The 12,936-nt window shown below is 34.6% G+C and overlaps 1 protein-coding gene and 1 long non-coding RNA gene across 3 annotated transcripts; both read right to left on the bottom strand.

Moving 5' to 3' along the window:
- Nucleotides 1-47: 47 nt before the first annotated feature.
- On the bottom strand, nt 48-2,168 carry LOC128032773 (uncharacterized). The gene is made up of 2 exons (XR_008189092.1): nt 1,234-2,168; nt 48-189 (listed from the first exon to the last, which is right to left on the bottom strand). It is a non-coding gene; the product is annotated as an uncharacterized LOC128032773 (long non-coding RNA).
- A 1,404-nt stretch (nt 2,169-3,572) lies between these two features.
- Nucleotides 3,573-9,142, bottom strand: LOC105800858 (splicing factor-like protein 1). 2 transcript variants are annotated; one of them, XM_012632217.2, is made up of 2 exons: nt 6,653-9,142; nt 3,573-5,924 (listed from the first exon to the last, which is right to left on the bottom strand). In XM_012632217.2, the coding sequence occupies exon 1, from the start codon at nt 9,047-9,049 to the stop codon at nt 6,689-6,691; it is 2,361 nt and encodes a 786-aa protein (XP_012487671.1). In that variant the 5' UTR covers nt 9,050-9,142; the 3' UTR covers nt 3,573-5,924; nt 6,653-6,688. The 2 variants fall into 2 exon arrangements, with proteins under 2 accessions (XP_012487671.1, XP_012487672.1); XM_012632218.2 differs by having other exon boundaries at nt 3,573-5,811.
- Nucleotides 9,143-12,936: the final 3,794 nt, after the last annotated feature.

The raw sequence follows: 12,936 nt of genomic DNA, 5'->3' as shown, positions 1-12,936 counted from the left end.
ATTTCTCAAACAGCAGAGAAAAATAAATACTTACTGTCCAGCCTCAACATTATGAAGTTTGTGTGACTTGTTATAAATTTTGACAGGAAGCAATTCCACAACTTCATTAGGAGCGGGAACAGATCCAATTGAAGATACAGAAGCTCGAGACGATAAAACCACAGACTGCTGGTGGATTTCATCCAGAACCTAGTTAAAATGCATAGAAATTAACTCCAACAGATAGGTGCAAAGATAAAGAAGACCCACCCAGACTAATAACATAAGAAACAAAAATTACCCTAAAACCCTAAACCCCAAGCCCCAAGCCCAAGCCCCAAACCCCGAACCCTTAAAACATTAAACTCCAAACCCCGAACCCTAATCCCTGATCCTCGAACCCCCAATCCTAAATCCTGAATCCTGAATCTTAAACCCTAAACGGTGAATCATGAGAACCTGAATGGAATATATAAATTATAAATACAGTTAGAGTGTATTGTTTTTAGGGTTTAGCATTTCAATTTTCAAATTACATATAAATTGGAAAATTAGAAATTGGCGCTAAAACAATGGATCACTCAGTGTGTTGCCTCCCTGCTTTCATGGTTTTACGGTTTTAGTATAATGTGGGGAAAACGAATTATGTGGGCCCTAAACCCTAAATCCTAAATCTCAAATTCTATGTGGTCCATATTTTGACCCTAAAAACATGCTCTTTCAAGGCCAAACCATCCCTAATCAACCACACCATTTGAGCATACATTCAAGTGATTTAAACATCATTCAAATACACCTAAACATGTCATTTCAAATATCCTAATTCATCTAACGAATATGCCATTCAAAGGTACCACATTTAACCAAAACCTAGCAAAATCACACATTTACAACCTATTTCCATCAACTAACCAATGTACTCTCATTGGTACCACATGTAAATAACCAAACAACCTAATTACCAACACAATCAAAATCTCAACTATTTCAAGTATTATATATATGCATCACTTATCATATTTACAAGCTTAAACACCAAAATATCAAGCATATCATATAACATCAAAATGACCATTTATAACATCTACTTCCACCACAAAATATCATAATACTACAAGACTCCTTTTTATTACATGTCACTTTTAACTAACTTCAAAGACAAGCACAATATGAGGCATTAGCAACTTTGACGAGCTATAAAGGAAATAAAAATTTTAAATTGTAACTTAGTAAATTTGGCGGCGAGGCGCTTACCTTCACGACAACTTGGCCTTACTTGGAGTAACACCAAGGGAAAACATGGCATAGCATTAAGGTAAGACACTGGCGAGCCTCATTGAGTCATTCTTTACGAGTGATTACATGAACTTGACGAGGCACCACGAATAATATGAAACTAACGTTGGACACCGGCAAATCATACATAGATCATTCCAAAATTTTCCAGGTCAGGTCTCATGTTGCAAGGCTTTTTGAATTTGTCTTTGTCGTGATCTTCTTGCATCATTCGCTCAACGTTTTGAACACTTTCTATGACTCTTTCAAGAGTTACGATGTCCTAAGGCCCAAACCTTGCAACATGTCCAAGATGGCAGATTCTTGGAAAGGGCCATGTTGGAAACTATCAGTCTTATAGCAAAGTATATAAGGATCATAAAGCTGGACATTTAATTGCACCAGTAGAAGTAGGTACAAATTCCTAATTTCTCAAGCAATCTTAAATACTTGTGGCAGGTTTTCAATAATAGAAAGAATAACACTATCATGAACTTCGTTACGCATTTCTTTTATTCTATTTTAACACTTGCTGCTTGTAAATTCGAGCTTTATCCATTCCCTCGACTTCTTAAAATCTTAGCAAAATCCGGTCTTCACTAGTAGAGAGCCAAGAATGAGTGCACCAACAAAAAGATACTGGGGATGCTAAAAGGTGGTAAGTACTTTTGATGATTCTCTAAGTCAGAAAAACAAAAATTTTGAGCAAATGCTCCTATGGTGACTCTATAACTAGGACGACTCCTCTTCCTGATTCAGGAGATACTGTTAGAATGGATTAAGGGTGCAACTTTTATTGCGGCCGAAAAGCACTTTTAATGCAAAAGAAATTTAAATGTCTTTAACTTTTAACTTTTGTTTGAAATTGAAAATTATCAAAATATTTTTATTTATGTATCATTAGAATAAATCATTTACATATCATTTATTATTAAGTTAAATTTTTAAATCTTATATATTATTATATTTAACTTTTTAAAAATAATTTATATATCATCAATTTTTAAAATAATTTTATTAATTACTTAAAAGTTAAAATTTATACTTCATGTATAATTGTATTAAATTATTTAAATATCATATAAATTAACTAATTTTTACTTTTCTACTATCATATCTAAAAAACCGCTATTTTTAACAACAATGGAGAACACTAAAATTAATAAGCACATTTTTTCACAAAATTTTTCTACCTATTCTTGTTCTAAAACACTTTTCAATCACAACAGTAATGGAAATCTAACCTTAAATCAAGTTCTCTAGTTGGACCTTCTTTTTTAATTGAATTCTCTACTCTCTTTTTATTTTTTTTTAAACAATAAAAAATGATACATTAGGATGTTCTTTTAACCTTGTAAATTTAAAAAAAAAAATACTTGATAATATTAACATTGTAACCATCCTCCCATCACATCTGAAATTTGATATTAGAAGAAGCTCCTTAATTGACGATTGACAGACACATTGAATGCATCAAAACTTCTTCAAGGACTGAGGGATAGGAGAGCCTCCTATATAGTCCAGAATCCATTTAAACATACTTGTGCTACTTTTCTTATGAGATATGTAAGCTTTCCAGGCATCAACTCCAAAGTAACCGTGCCTACTGTATTTGCAAATGTAATTCAAAATACCAGTCCGCAAGACCTCAACTACCCTGATCTTTAAATCTAGAAGCGCTTCCCGGCCACAAAAGCATTGCTTGATTTTTTTCATTAGAATAAAGACGACATTATGGTTAAACAAGAATAAAAGTTATATATACGGAAAAGGGTATAAAAGTTCCGTAAGGAAAACTTGGTTGGTTTGATAAATACACCTAAACCATATTTCATGCCCAAATGAGGATTCGGGACCAGCTTTTCAGAGGGGAAAAAAACAATTGGGGGGTACAGAGCAACATTATAGTAAACAAAAATAAAAGTTTATATATACTGAGAAGGAAATAAATGTTGCGTCTGGATAGCTTAATTGGTTTGATAAATCAGCCACCTAAAGCATTTATGTTCAAATGAGGATTCGGGACCAGCTTTTCAGAGGAAAGACCTAAGACAGCCTTCTTGCCACCGATTAGGGCAAGACCTTTACTACTAGCAAAAAATACCCAGAGGAATAATATAAGACCTGCAAAGTAATTATTGTTAGCAATTTATTTGCGCATATAAGCCTCATTATCATCAAATTGTGCTATGATTATAATGGTAATATAATTCACGTCATAAAAAGAATAAGCCACAGGTGTAATTAACTTCAAGGCTGTCTCAATGCTGTCCAGAAAACCAGATCCACGGTACAAAACACAAGGATTTCCACTCATCTAAGAGAAAAACAATGAATTATATCATATACAATAACCAACTTCTGGACACTTGATATATATGAGATCCAACAACAAGCACCACTAAGCAGCTAACAGATTGTACAAAAATTCTGAACTCCAGTATATAAGCACACTACACCAACACTCTCCTATCGGTACACACAAAATGGGAACAAAGCCATTCATTCTATTGAAGACCATGAAGCTAGGCCAGTACTAGCCGATATACCAAAAAGCTTTCATTGGAGTCCACAAAAACTTCTGACAGCAACACATACCTTGCAAAACATCCCATTATCTCAAAACATGCAAACCCTGACCAACTTACTCAACAAAATAACAAGGTCAGATAAGGTGGTCAAAAAAATGTGGATGAGGCTGTCTGCCTCGGTATTTAGCCTACCAGGATTACAGAATGAAAAATCCAGGATAAGGTAAACCGATGGTTTACTAGTTTCACCATAATTAAAAGACATTGCAATATGCAGATTAATCTTTGTCTAAAAGTATCTCCAGCATCACAAATACCAAGCAAAAAAGAAAAAGGCAAAAGAAAAAACCCAAGTGGTTAATCAGTATTGACACGGAATATAAGCACACCAACATGTGAAACTAAAGATAAAGAATGGAAAAGTCAGTCTCAATATTTTATCATCAATGAATTCCCCAGAAAAGCAAGTACATAAGAAATAGTATTCACCTTTTCATAAATATGACATCAAAATTCATCCTTACAAACCAGGCACCAATTCTAAAGTTTTAGAAACATAAGGTCAGTAATGCATCACCAACAATGTTAAATTATTAAAAGACGGAGAAGGGACTAGCAATACTATGCTCCATTAGTAAAAAACTGCAGCAAGTACATATCACTATTTTATTTTGAGGCAGTGCATGAATATTAAAAGCATCCTGGGTTAGGTTACACCAACACAGTTTAAACCTAATCAATGTAGCACAGTAAATGAAATGGTCTGATACATAAAAAGTAAGTTGCCATGAAAATTATATAATGTTAGAAAAAAGTAAAAAGTAAAACTTGAATAAGGAAAATAAATAATGCAACAAAATCTGCAATCCAACAGTTGAAAACACATTAAGGTTATGTAAAGTGGATCATATAATAGGTAATCAGCTTATCAGAGCTTTATAATCATCATGTCAGTTCTTCACTGAAGACCAAACCAAGTATTACAGATTCCAAAAGTCAATTTGCCATGACTAGGATCATAATAGCCTAAGTTGCCTGCACCGAAATGTGAGTGTTCCTTACTAAGTTTTTCCATATATCTGGAAAGATCATACCCCCTTAACCATGTCATAACATTTGTCGGACAAGGATACTTAAAGAAAGATGAAGAGACGGAGTAACATCTAACTTAAGCAGTCAATAGATAATAGCTATTGAGAGTGTTAACATCTAACTTAAGTAGTCAATTAGAACAACCAAAACCTATTAGAGAAGTATTACTAGTTCAACGAATGCTCTTCTTTGTCCTAATATGTCGTATGCTTAAAGAAATATGAAGAGATGAACGATTACTCAAAAGGCATAAATCAAACTTCTTAAATTTACAACTATCCAACTTTAAGTTGGACCACATACAACCTCTATTGATGAATCAAACACTTGTCATTCTCTTTCCCACACAAACTGCAATCATGGGAGCTATTTCTCCGCTCAAGAAGCATAAAAGACAAAATTAAAAACCCAGTGGCTATAAAGACGTGGTTTCTTTCACCAGCCAGATCTGAACTTAGAAGATACATCAGTGTAATATAAAGACAAATAGAATCATAGAAAACACACACACACAAATACATATAATAGAGAGAACATAATCCTGCATCCTTAATATTAACAAATTACCTCCAACAAACAGAAACGACAAATGCTAGAAAGCTTCCAGGCACAGCAACTAGGCAAATTTAACCTTACAAATAAAGGGCATTATAACCAGGAAATAGCATAATATGCTAAACTAATTGAAAAAGCTGTTAAACAATCCCCGAGAGAAGTAAACATAATAACAAGAAATGTCAGGAACCATTTGTGGAAAACAGCTTGACAAAATGGAACCATAGTAACACTAGCAATCAGACGAAAAACAGAAACCCAATGTGAATTCATAGAACATAAAACCAAGTCCTACAGGTTGATTGAATATTTCATATTAATAAAATTTGAACGGCCTTTTCAGAATGCAACCTCATGAACTGAACTTGTATCCAAGTCTCTGCAAATATCATAACAGTACAGGAAGGTTAAAGATGTGAGTCCCAAACTTCCAACAAAGTCATGGCAAGAGGTAAGAAATCAGGTTCACAAGAGCTCCAAGAAACATCAGTCCTGTAAATTATGTAATAATAACAAGGGAAATGGTTAAGAATGTAAACATAAAATAACAGGAGACTTGGAAGATAAAATCGGTAGCATTTATATGCGAAACCCAAAAGCAGAAGGCATTTTCCCATAGGAAATATGCAGATACTGTGAGGTCCAAGCAATATCATAACCCATCACTGCACTATATTGTTAAACTATAATCTTTAACATGACACATATTTGTTTCCTTTCCAAATATTCCATGTCCAACAATTCTAAGTCATTAGAAGAAGACTGGCTTGAACACTTATTTCCTTTTCAAATATATAAAAGCCACATGAGATTACCAAGATAAAATGGTACGGATGGTTAAAAGAAAAGTTAAATAGTGAAAGATGTAAAGATAAGAAACAATCAGTTGAAAACTCCTATTACAAACCCTGATCATGGATTGACAGAATTCCTTATTTTAGATCAGTTTCTTTTTTAATGCACACAATATAAACTAAAGAAAAGCACTATTAATCTTAGGCTCTAACTTTCTTATAAGTAACCAAAATTTTGCAACTGCAGCGACCAAAAAAAACACATTGCCATATATACAGATGAGCAGTTGGCTTGTATGGTCATACCAGAACCACATGGCACTGTTAAAAGTATTCAGATAGTTAAGTGATGGTTTGTTAAAAAAGAAAATAAAATAAGAAAAAAGCACATGACCATAGATGAAGAAAACATGTTTAACACATTACCTCTCCGCATATAACCATCAATGGTGTAAATTTGCATCACTTCATCTCTGCCATGAACTTCTCATACTCAGTATCTGCACCATAGGTTGTTTTCTCTCCAGAGGATGCTGCCGGAGTCAAAAGAGGATTTGGAGCCCAAGGGACATTACTAAGGCTCTGAGAATTATCTGTGGAAGATGTAGGTAGCGGAGGAGGGGGAGGGGGAGGAACTGCATTGTAATAAGAAGAGTAACCTAATGAAGATGTAGGATATGCAGATTGCGAATTTGGAGGCATTGCAGTCATTGAGTTCCCGTAGATATTAGCTGGCATAGCTGGGGCAGAGGTGCTATTTTCAGATTGCACTCCTGGTGGAAAACTTTGTGCTGTTTCACTAGAAGTCACAGGTTGAGGTGGAGGTGGAACACCAGGAGGAACCGTCTGCATTTGTGGGGGATATTGCAAACCATAAGGTGGCATAGGCTGACCATGAACAGGAGGATAAATGGTTGAGCCAGGAGGAGGAGGGGGAGGAGGCGCATAAGGGGCATAAGGGGGAGGAGGAGGAACTGGTGGTCCCCATGGAACTGGATTTCCTGCATAACTAGCAGAAGCAGCATTAGGAATAGGACCTCCAGTTGTAAATTGTCGTGATGGATAGGCACCAACTGGCTGACTAGAGACAGGGTAAGTGGGCATTGACAATGTGGGTGGACCAGGAGGCACTGCAGGTTGTGGTGGCTTGCCAGCAACTCTCACAGCAATGGTTCTTCCCTCTAGAAGACTACCATTCATTCCCTTAATAGCATTGTTTGCCATGTCAACACTAGCATACTTCACAAAACCATACCCTTTACTCAGTCCAGTAACCCGGTCCTTGATTACCTTTGCCATCACAATATCACCATAAGCTGAAAACAAACTAATCAAACCATCATCATCAAGACTGGGAGGCAAGTATCCAATGTACAAATTAGTATCATCATATTCTTTGGGGGGCTTAACAGCATTGGAACCTAAGCCAGGGTGTGCACTTCCAGCACCTCCAGTACTGCTAGCCCAAGGAGGATTGCTTCCAGAACTGACTGACGAAGAGTTTTGCTTGTTAGCTGAATCAGGGACAGTACCACCTAGCTCAGCCAAGAAATTCTGATATTCATCATCCATTTTCTTCCCTGTAGTTCCCTTCATTGGACAATCGATTGTTGGATGCCCACCATCACCACAAATCTTACATAAAACATCACTCTTAAAGGTTGAGGTGCGAGAAGGACATGCATATTGACGGTGCCCAGGCTCACCACACAACCTACAATACTCTTCATCTCTTATTGTTCCATTCAATGCAGCGAGTTCCCTCAACTGTTGCCTCTTATGCTCATTTAATACTTCATCTACAGGCTGCAAGAGCTTTTCCACCATTGCTGCAGCAGCATCAAGTGATTCTTGTGTTTCGGCCTCAACCAAAACATGCAAGTCCTCGTTCTCTGCAGGATCAGGCTTCAAATCTCTCTTCTGCTGCAGCCTACCTTCTTTCACGGAACCTTTACCCCTAATTACAATCTTTGCACCCGTTTCCTTCTCCATCCTCTTTTGGGTATTCCCTCTAGGCCCAATAATCAAGCCGATAAAATTGTAACCTGGGTATTCTTTCATGGGTATATAAAGCTTCTTCTGAAGCTTTGGTGGCCTATAGTCAGCTGGTGGCTTAAACGCAGGATTCTTCTTAAGAATCTGAGATATAATTTCTTGTCGTTCTTTGGTCAATCTCTCTCTTGCCCGGTATTCCCTGGTGTTAATCCTAATTCCCAAATTATCATATATAGGTTCAGGCGAAGGAGACCTAGCTCCCTCAGGTCTATCATCCAAAGGCAATCCAGATTGAAGCATCCTACTAATCTCTAGCAGCCTACTATTCAAAGCTTGAATCTCAGGATCAAATTGGATACCTCCAGTGAAATCCTTCATAAAATCAGGGAGCTGAATCACGGGCTTGGGCTCATCATCTGCCCACCGGGACTTCCTCTTCTTGGTTCCAGAGGCAGACTCATCATTACCTGTCTGGTGGTTGTTGGAATTGGAGGGCGGGTCCCAGCGGCTCCTCCTTCGCCTTCTGCTGGTGGTCTCCTCTTCCCCGCCAGAATAATCCTTGTCTGTGGTACCGCTATGGGTGTTAGTTAACCCATTTTCCGACAGTAGAGGCTTGTGGATGTCGGGTTTAAATGAATAAGTATTGTTAATAGTATTGGAATGGGCATCGGGATTAGACAGGGCACCGTTGTTGGCGTTGTTGTGTTCAAGGACAGGATCGGAGTCGAATGTCTGAGATGGAGGCGGAGGAGGGTTTTGGTTGTATGAATTTAGGGTTTGCGCAGAAAAAGATTGGGGATCATTAAGATTTGTTTGGACAGAATCCATTGGAAGCCAAACAGAGAGCTTAGGGTTCGAGACAGAGAGAGGTGAGGTGAGGTTGGTGCTGGCGTCGCTAGAACAAGCTATGGACTTAGAGTTGCTACTTCATTTTTATATTTATCAACTTGGACAAATAATGAGAAAACCCAAGGCATCAGAGCTTTGGAGTTAGCCCAGATAACTTTCTCAAGCCCTGGCCTTATATAGTTCAAGGCCACGCCTGTTAACTCAAGATTGGATAAATCTAAACATTCAGTTGTTGTTTGTGTCGATAAAAATCAAGACCCAGATGCTCAAATCTGGTATAGCGTAATGGGTCTTGAAGATTAAAGCAAGCCCAAAAATTAAACGAAATTAGAGAATGATCCTATTGTTCCGGTGACAAAAGCTATTGGTTCAATTCCGGGGGCACTCGGCTATGAACAATCTAGATGTGATTTAGTTATACTAGTAGGAAAAGCAAAATGCAGGGTAATGTTTTAGATAATGAAGTCATATGTTAAGATATGTTTTCTATTTTTGAAGTTCAATTTTGAAATTTGAAATCTCGAAATAATAGAATCATGTTTTAAGATAATGAACCATGTTTCAAAATATCATCACCTCTTAAGATTTTGGTATCTATTTATGATTCATGGTCTACAAATTTAATTAACAGTAATTAACTGCTTCGAAATAACTAAATTTAAATATAAAAATAAAAAGGCATCACCCACCACCAAAATTACTATAATTATAATATTTTGTTTAAAAATATTATATGAAACCTTTGTCAATGCAAATAATAAAAAATTCGAGTCAAAATTTTTTGAGTTAATTAAATTGTCGAGCCTTATTTTATCATTCTGACTTAATTTTAAATTTTTTAAATTAAGTCGAGTGAAATGAAATTAGCGTGAAATTGTTCGAGTTAACTTAAAAATTAAACATGTCAAATTAAAATCTTGTTACAAGATAACTAATTACATGTTAAAGCATATAAATTTGAAATCATATATATTTGAGAACTTTTTCAAAGTAAAATAATAAAAAATTTAAAGTAAAATAATAAAAAATTTAAGATACTTTTAGTATAATAAACTTGAATCATTAATTAACTTATTTAGGTCCCAAAATTATCATTTTAGAATAATTTAAATTTTAACTTTCTTTATATATTATTTTAAAAATTTAAAATTATATATTTTAAATATATATTTTGGATTTTTATAAATATTTTTAAATTTAAAAGTTATTTTAAAATTTTGAAATTTATTTTGATTTTTTTTAATTTATGTTGAGAAAGAGACCGATTTGCTCATTTTCAAAAATGATAGGGACCAAAGGAGTATTTACACCAATATGTTATTCGAATTGTTCGATTTATTCAAATTGTAATGTTCACCTCGACTCGAACTTGAAACTTAAATTACTTATTCGAGTTGACTCGAATAATTCAAATAACTCAAATTGGTTAACTCAAAATTCAAACAAAATTTGTTTTTTTAATTGAATCGAGTTTTACTCACCCCTAGATAAAATTATTAAAAAAGAAGGTTAAATTCTACTATTAATCACTATACTTTACAAAAGTCGTGGGTTTAATCCTTTTAATTTTATTTAATCATTTTTAGTTCCTGTACTTTTTGAATTCGTTAATTATAGTCCTTGTACTTTTCAAATTTTGAAAATTGAGTCCTAACCTGTAATATCCCTCGCTCGACTTGATCACCAAATTCGAGCTATAAGATGTTACATTCATTGCCGGAGCAAATACAATCAATTATACAGTAATATAATCATTCAAACATACAATTATATGTTAAACACACTTACATTATGATATACAATCAAATATGAGTCTTAATTGAGCTTAACAAATCTCTTTTGTTAACCCGAGCATGAAATATGATCAAATTGAAAAGTTTTAAAATTTCAAAGTCGACGTCGTGACATCACCTCCTCCACGTCGTAAAGTTGCAGACCAGTTTATCATGTCGTGACCTGTAACACCCCATACCCGGCCTAGAAGTTTCGACCAGATTCTGGAGGTCACAATGGCCACTGAGATAGCTCAAAACAAAATGTCATTCAGTTATCTTAAAACCGGATAAAAATGCTTATGTACTAGCTTTGAACCTAAAATGGACTTAGTAATCTTAATTTTGAAGTAATACGACGTAAAAGTACGACCCTTTTATAATCAATTGAAATTTCGAACAAACACTTAAAACTGTCTAATTTTAAGAAACCTTAATATAAAAAATAAGTTCCTCATTGCTTACACTAGGATTCGAATATAAGACCAAAGGGTATATATAAGCTTAACCATTGAACCACCAAGCTCATTGTTAACTTTAAATCATAAAGAAAATCATATAAGTCTAGCAGTGACCATTGACTCCCTTGTAAACTTTGATCATTCTAACCCTAATTTCGGGGTGTCACATGACCTCAGGCCACTCGGCGTTGCGATGTGACTCACTATCGATCGACGTTGCGATGAGGAAGAGTGCTCATTGGAACATGGACTCTATTATTGGCAAAATTTGAGTCATTTGGGGATTTCAAAGCTTCCACACCATTTAACAAATTGTGTATAATTAGCTAATCTTACTTGCACCAAAACATTCCTAATTCATACTGAAACAATTCATTTAACCATTTAAATTCAATCATTTCAATATAATTTCAATTTAGCACCAAATCATACCATTTCAACCTTTTTAATTATAATTCATTCATCCAACCAATTAGCCATTCAACAATTAACTTCCAATCTATGTTAATCTTTCTTTAATCATACTAGTTTAAGTTCCATGCATAACTCAACCACAACTTGCGAACAAGCATTGCCAATGTCATGCAATATAAAGGTTTCAAGCTAAAACTATCATTTCAAGTTATACGCATGCCACAAAATCGAACTTTAAATGATTGAAAAACTACTGATTCAAAAATGGGATAGTGTGAGCTTTTGGAAGATCCGCTTGGCACGTTCCGCAAAGTGACAATCTACAAGGAAAATGGGAAACAACAGGTAAGCATATTGTATGCTTAATAAGTTCATAGGCATTAAACAAAAATTTACCTCATTTTGAATTTAAACACAACAAGCTACTTAGCTTGGCAAAGTTTGCCTAAACATGGCAAATCACATATCATTACAGTGAGTTTACATATAACCACATCATATAGTAATTCAAACATATATAAATCCAATTCACTTAAAATCAATATTTCAAGACCATTCTCATAATCAAATCAACATTTAACCATTTGGATATCAAACTTATATCATTCTATTGCCATTTTCACTTTTCATTAATCATTTAGTCTGATGAACTCAAGTGAACAGATTCAAATACGCGGGTAACTATACCATACCAGATTACTCGTTTGAGCATTAACTACACTACGCTAAGGCACCGAAGTATACGTATAATCGTATAACAATACGTCTGTCCACCACATCAGGGTATCTGTAGAAGCATATAAAACTCGATGATCCACAACAAATGTTGGATCTCGATATAATTTTTAATAATCTCATTATAAATGGTGAGCAATATTGCGAGGAATATACATGTTTTTTACACGATTCTTTATTTAATTCTACTATCTTGTTATATTTTCTTGATCGATTTGCTATATGGTGTTATCTCAACACTCATGAATAAGAAGACATGGTTAAGCAACTAGAAATAAGAAGTTATAATAGATTATTTTTATTTAATGTACAATATTTTTACATGATACAAGAAAATTGTGGATGATGATGCAATTGTTATTAAATTATATATACTAGGAATAAGTAAATTATTAATTTTACGTTTATTTATTGACTATACTTGTGCTATTATTTAAATTATTATTATTTTTAAATCATACCATTCATTTTTTAAATATTTATT

This window comes from Gossypium raimondii, chromosome 9, assembly GCF_025698545.1.
Source record: "Gossypium raimondii isolate GPD5lz chromosome 9, ASM2569854v1, whole genome shotgun sequence".
Taxonomy (NCBI): domain Eukaryota; kingdom Viridiplantae; phylum Streptophyta; class Magnoliopsida; order Malvales; family Malvaceae; genus Gossypium; species Gossypium raimondii.
Note: the sequence above shows the minus strand (reverse complement) of the source record. Positions and strands in the feature narration are given on the sequence as shown.

Coding starts and splice junctions, on each gene's coding strand:
- LOC105800858 (XM_012632217.2), bottom strand. CDS start 9,049: ATGGATTCTGTCCAAACAAATCTTAATGATCCCCAATCTTTTTCTGCG.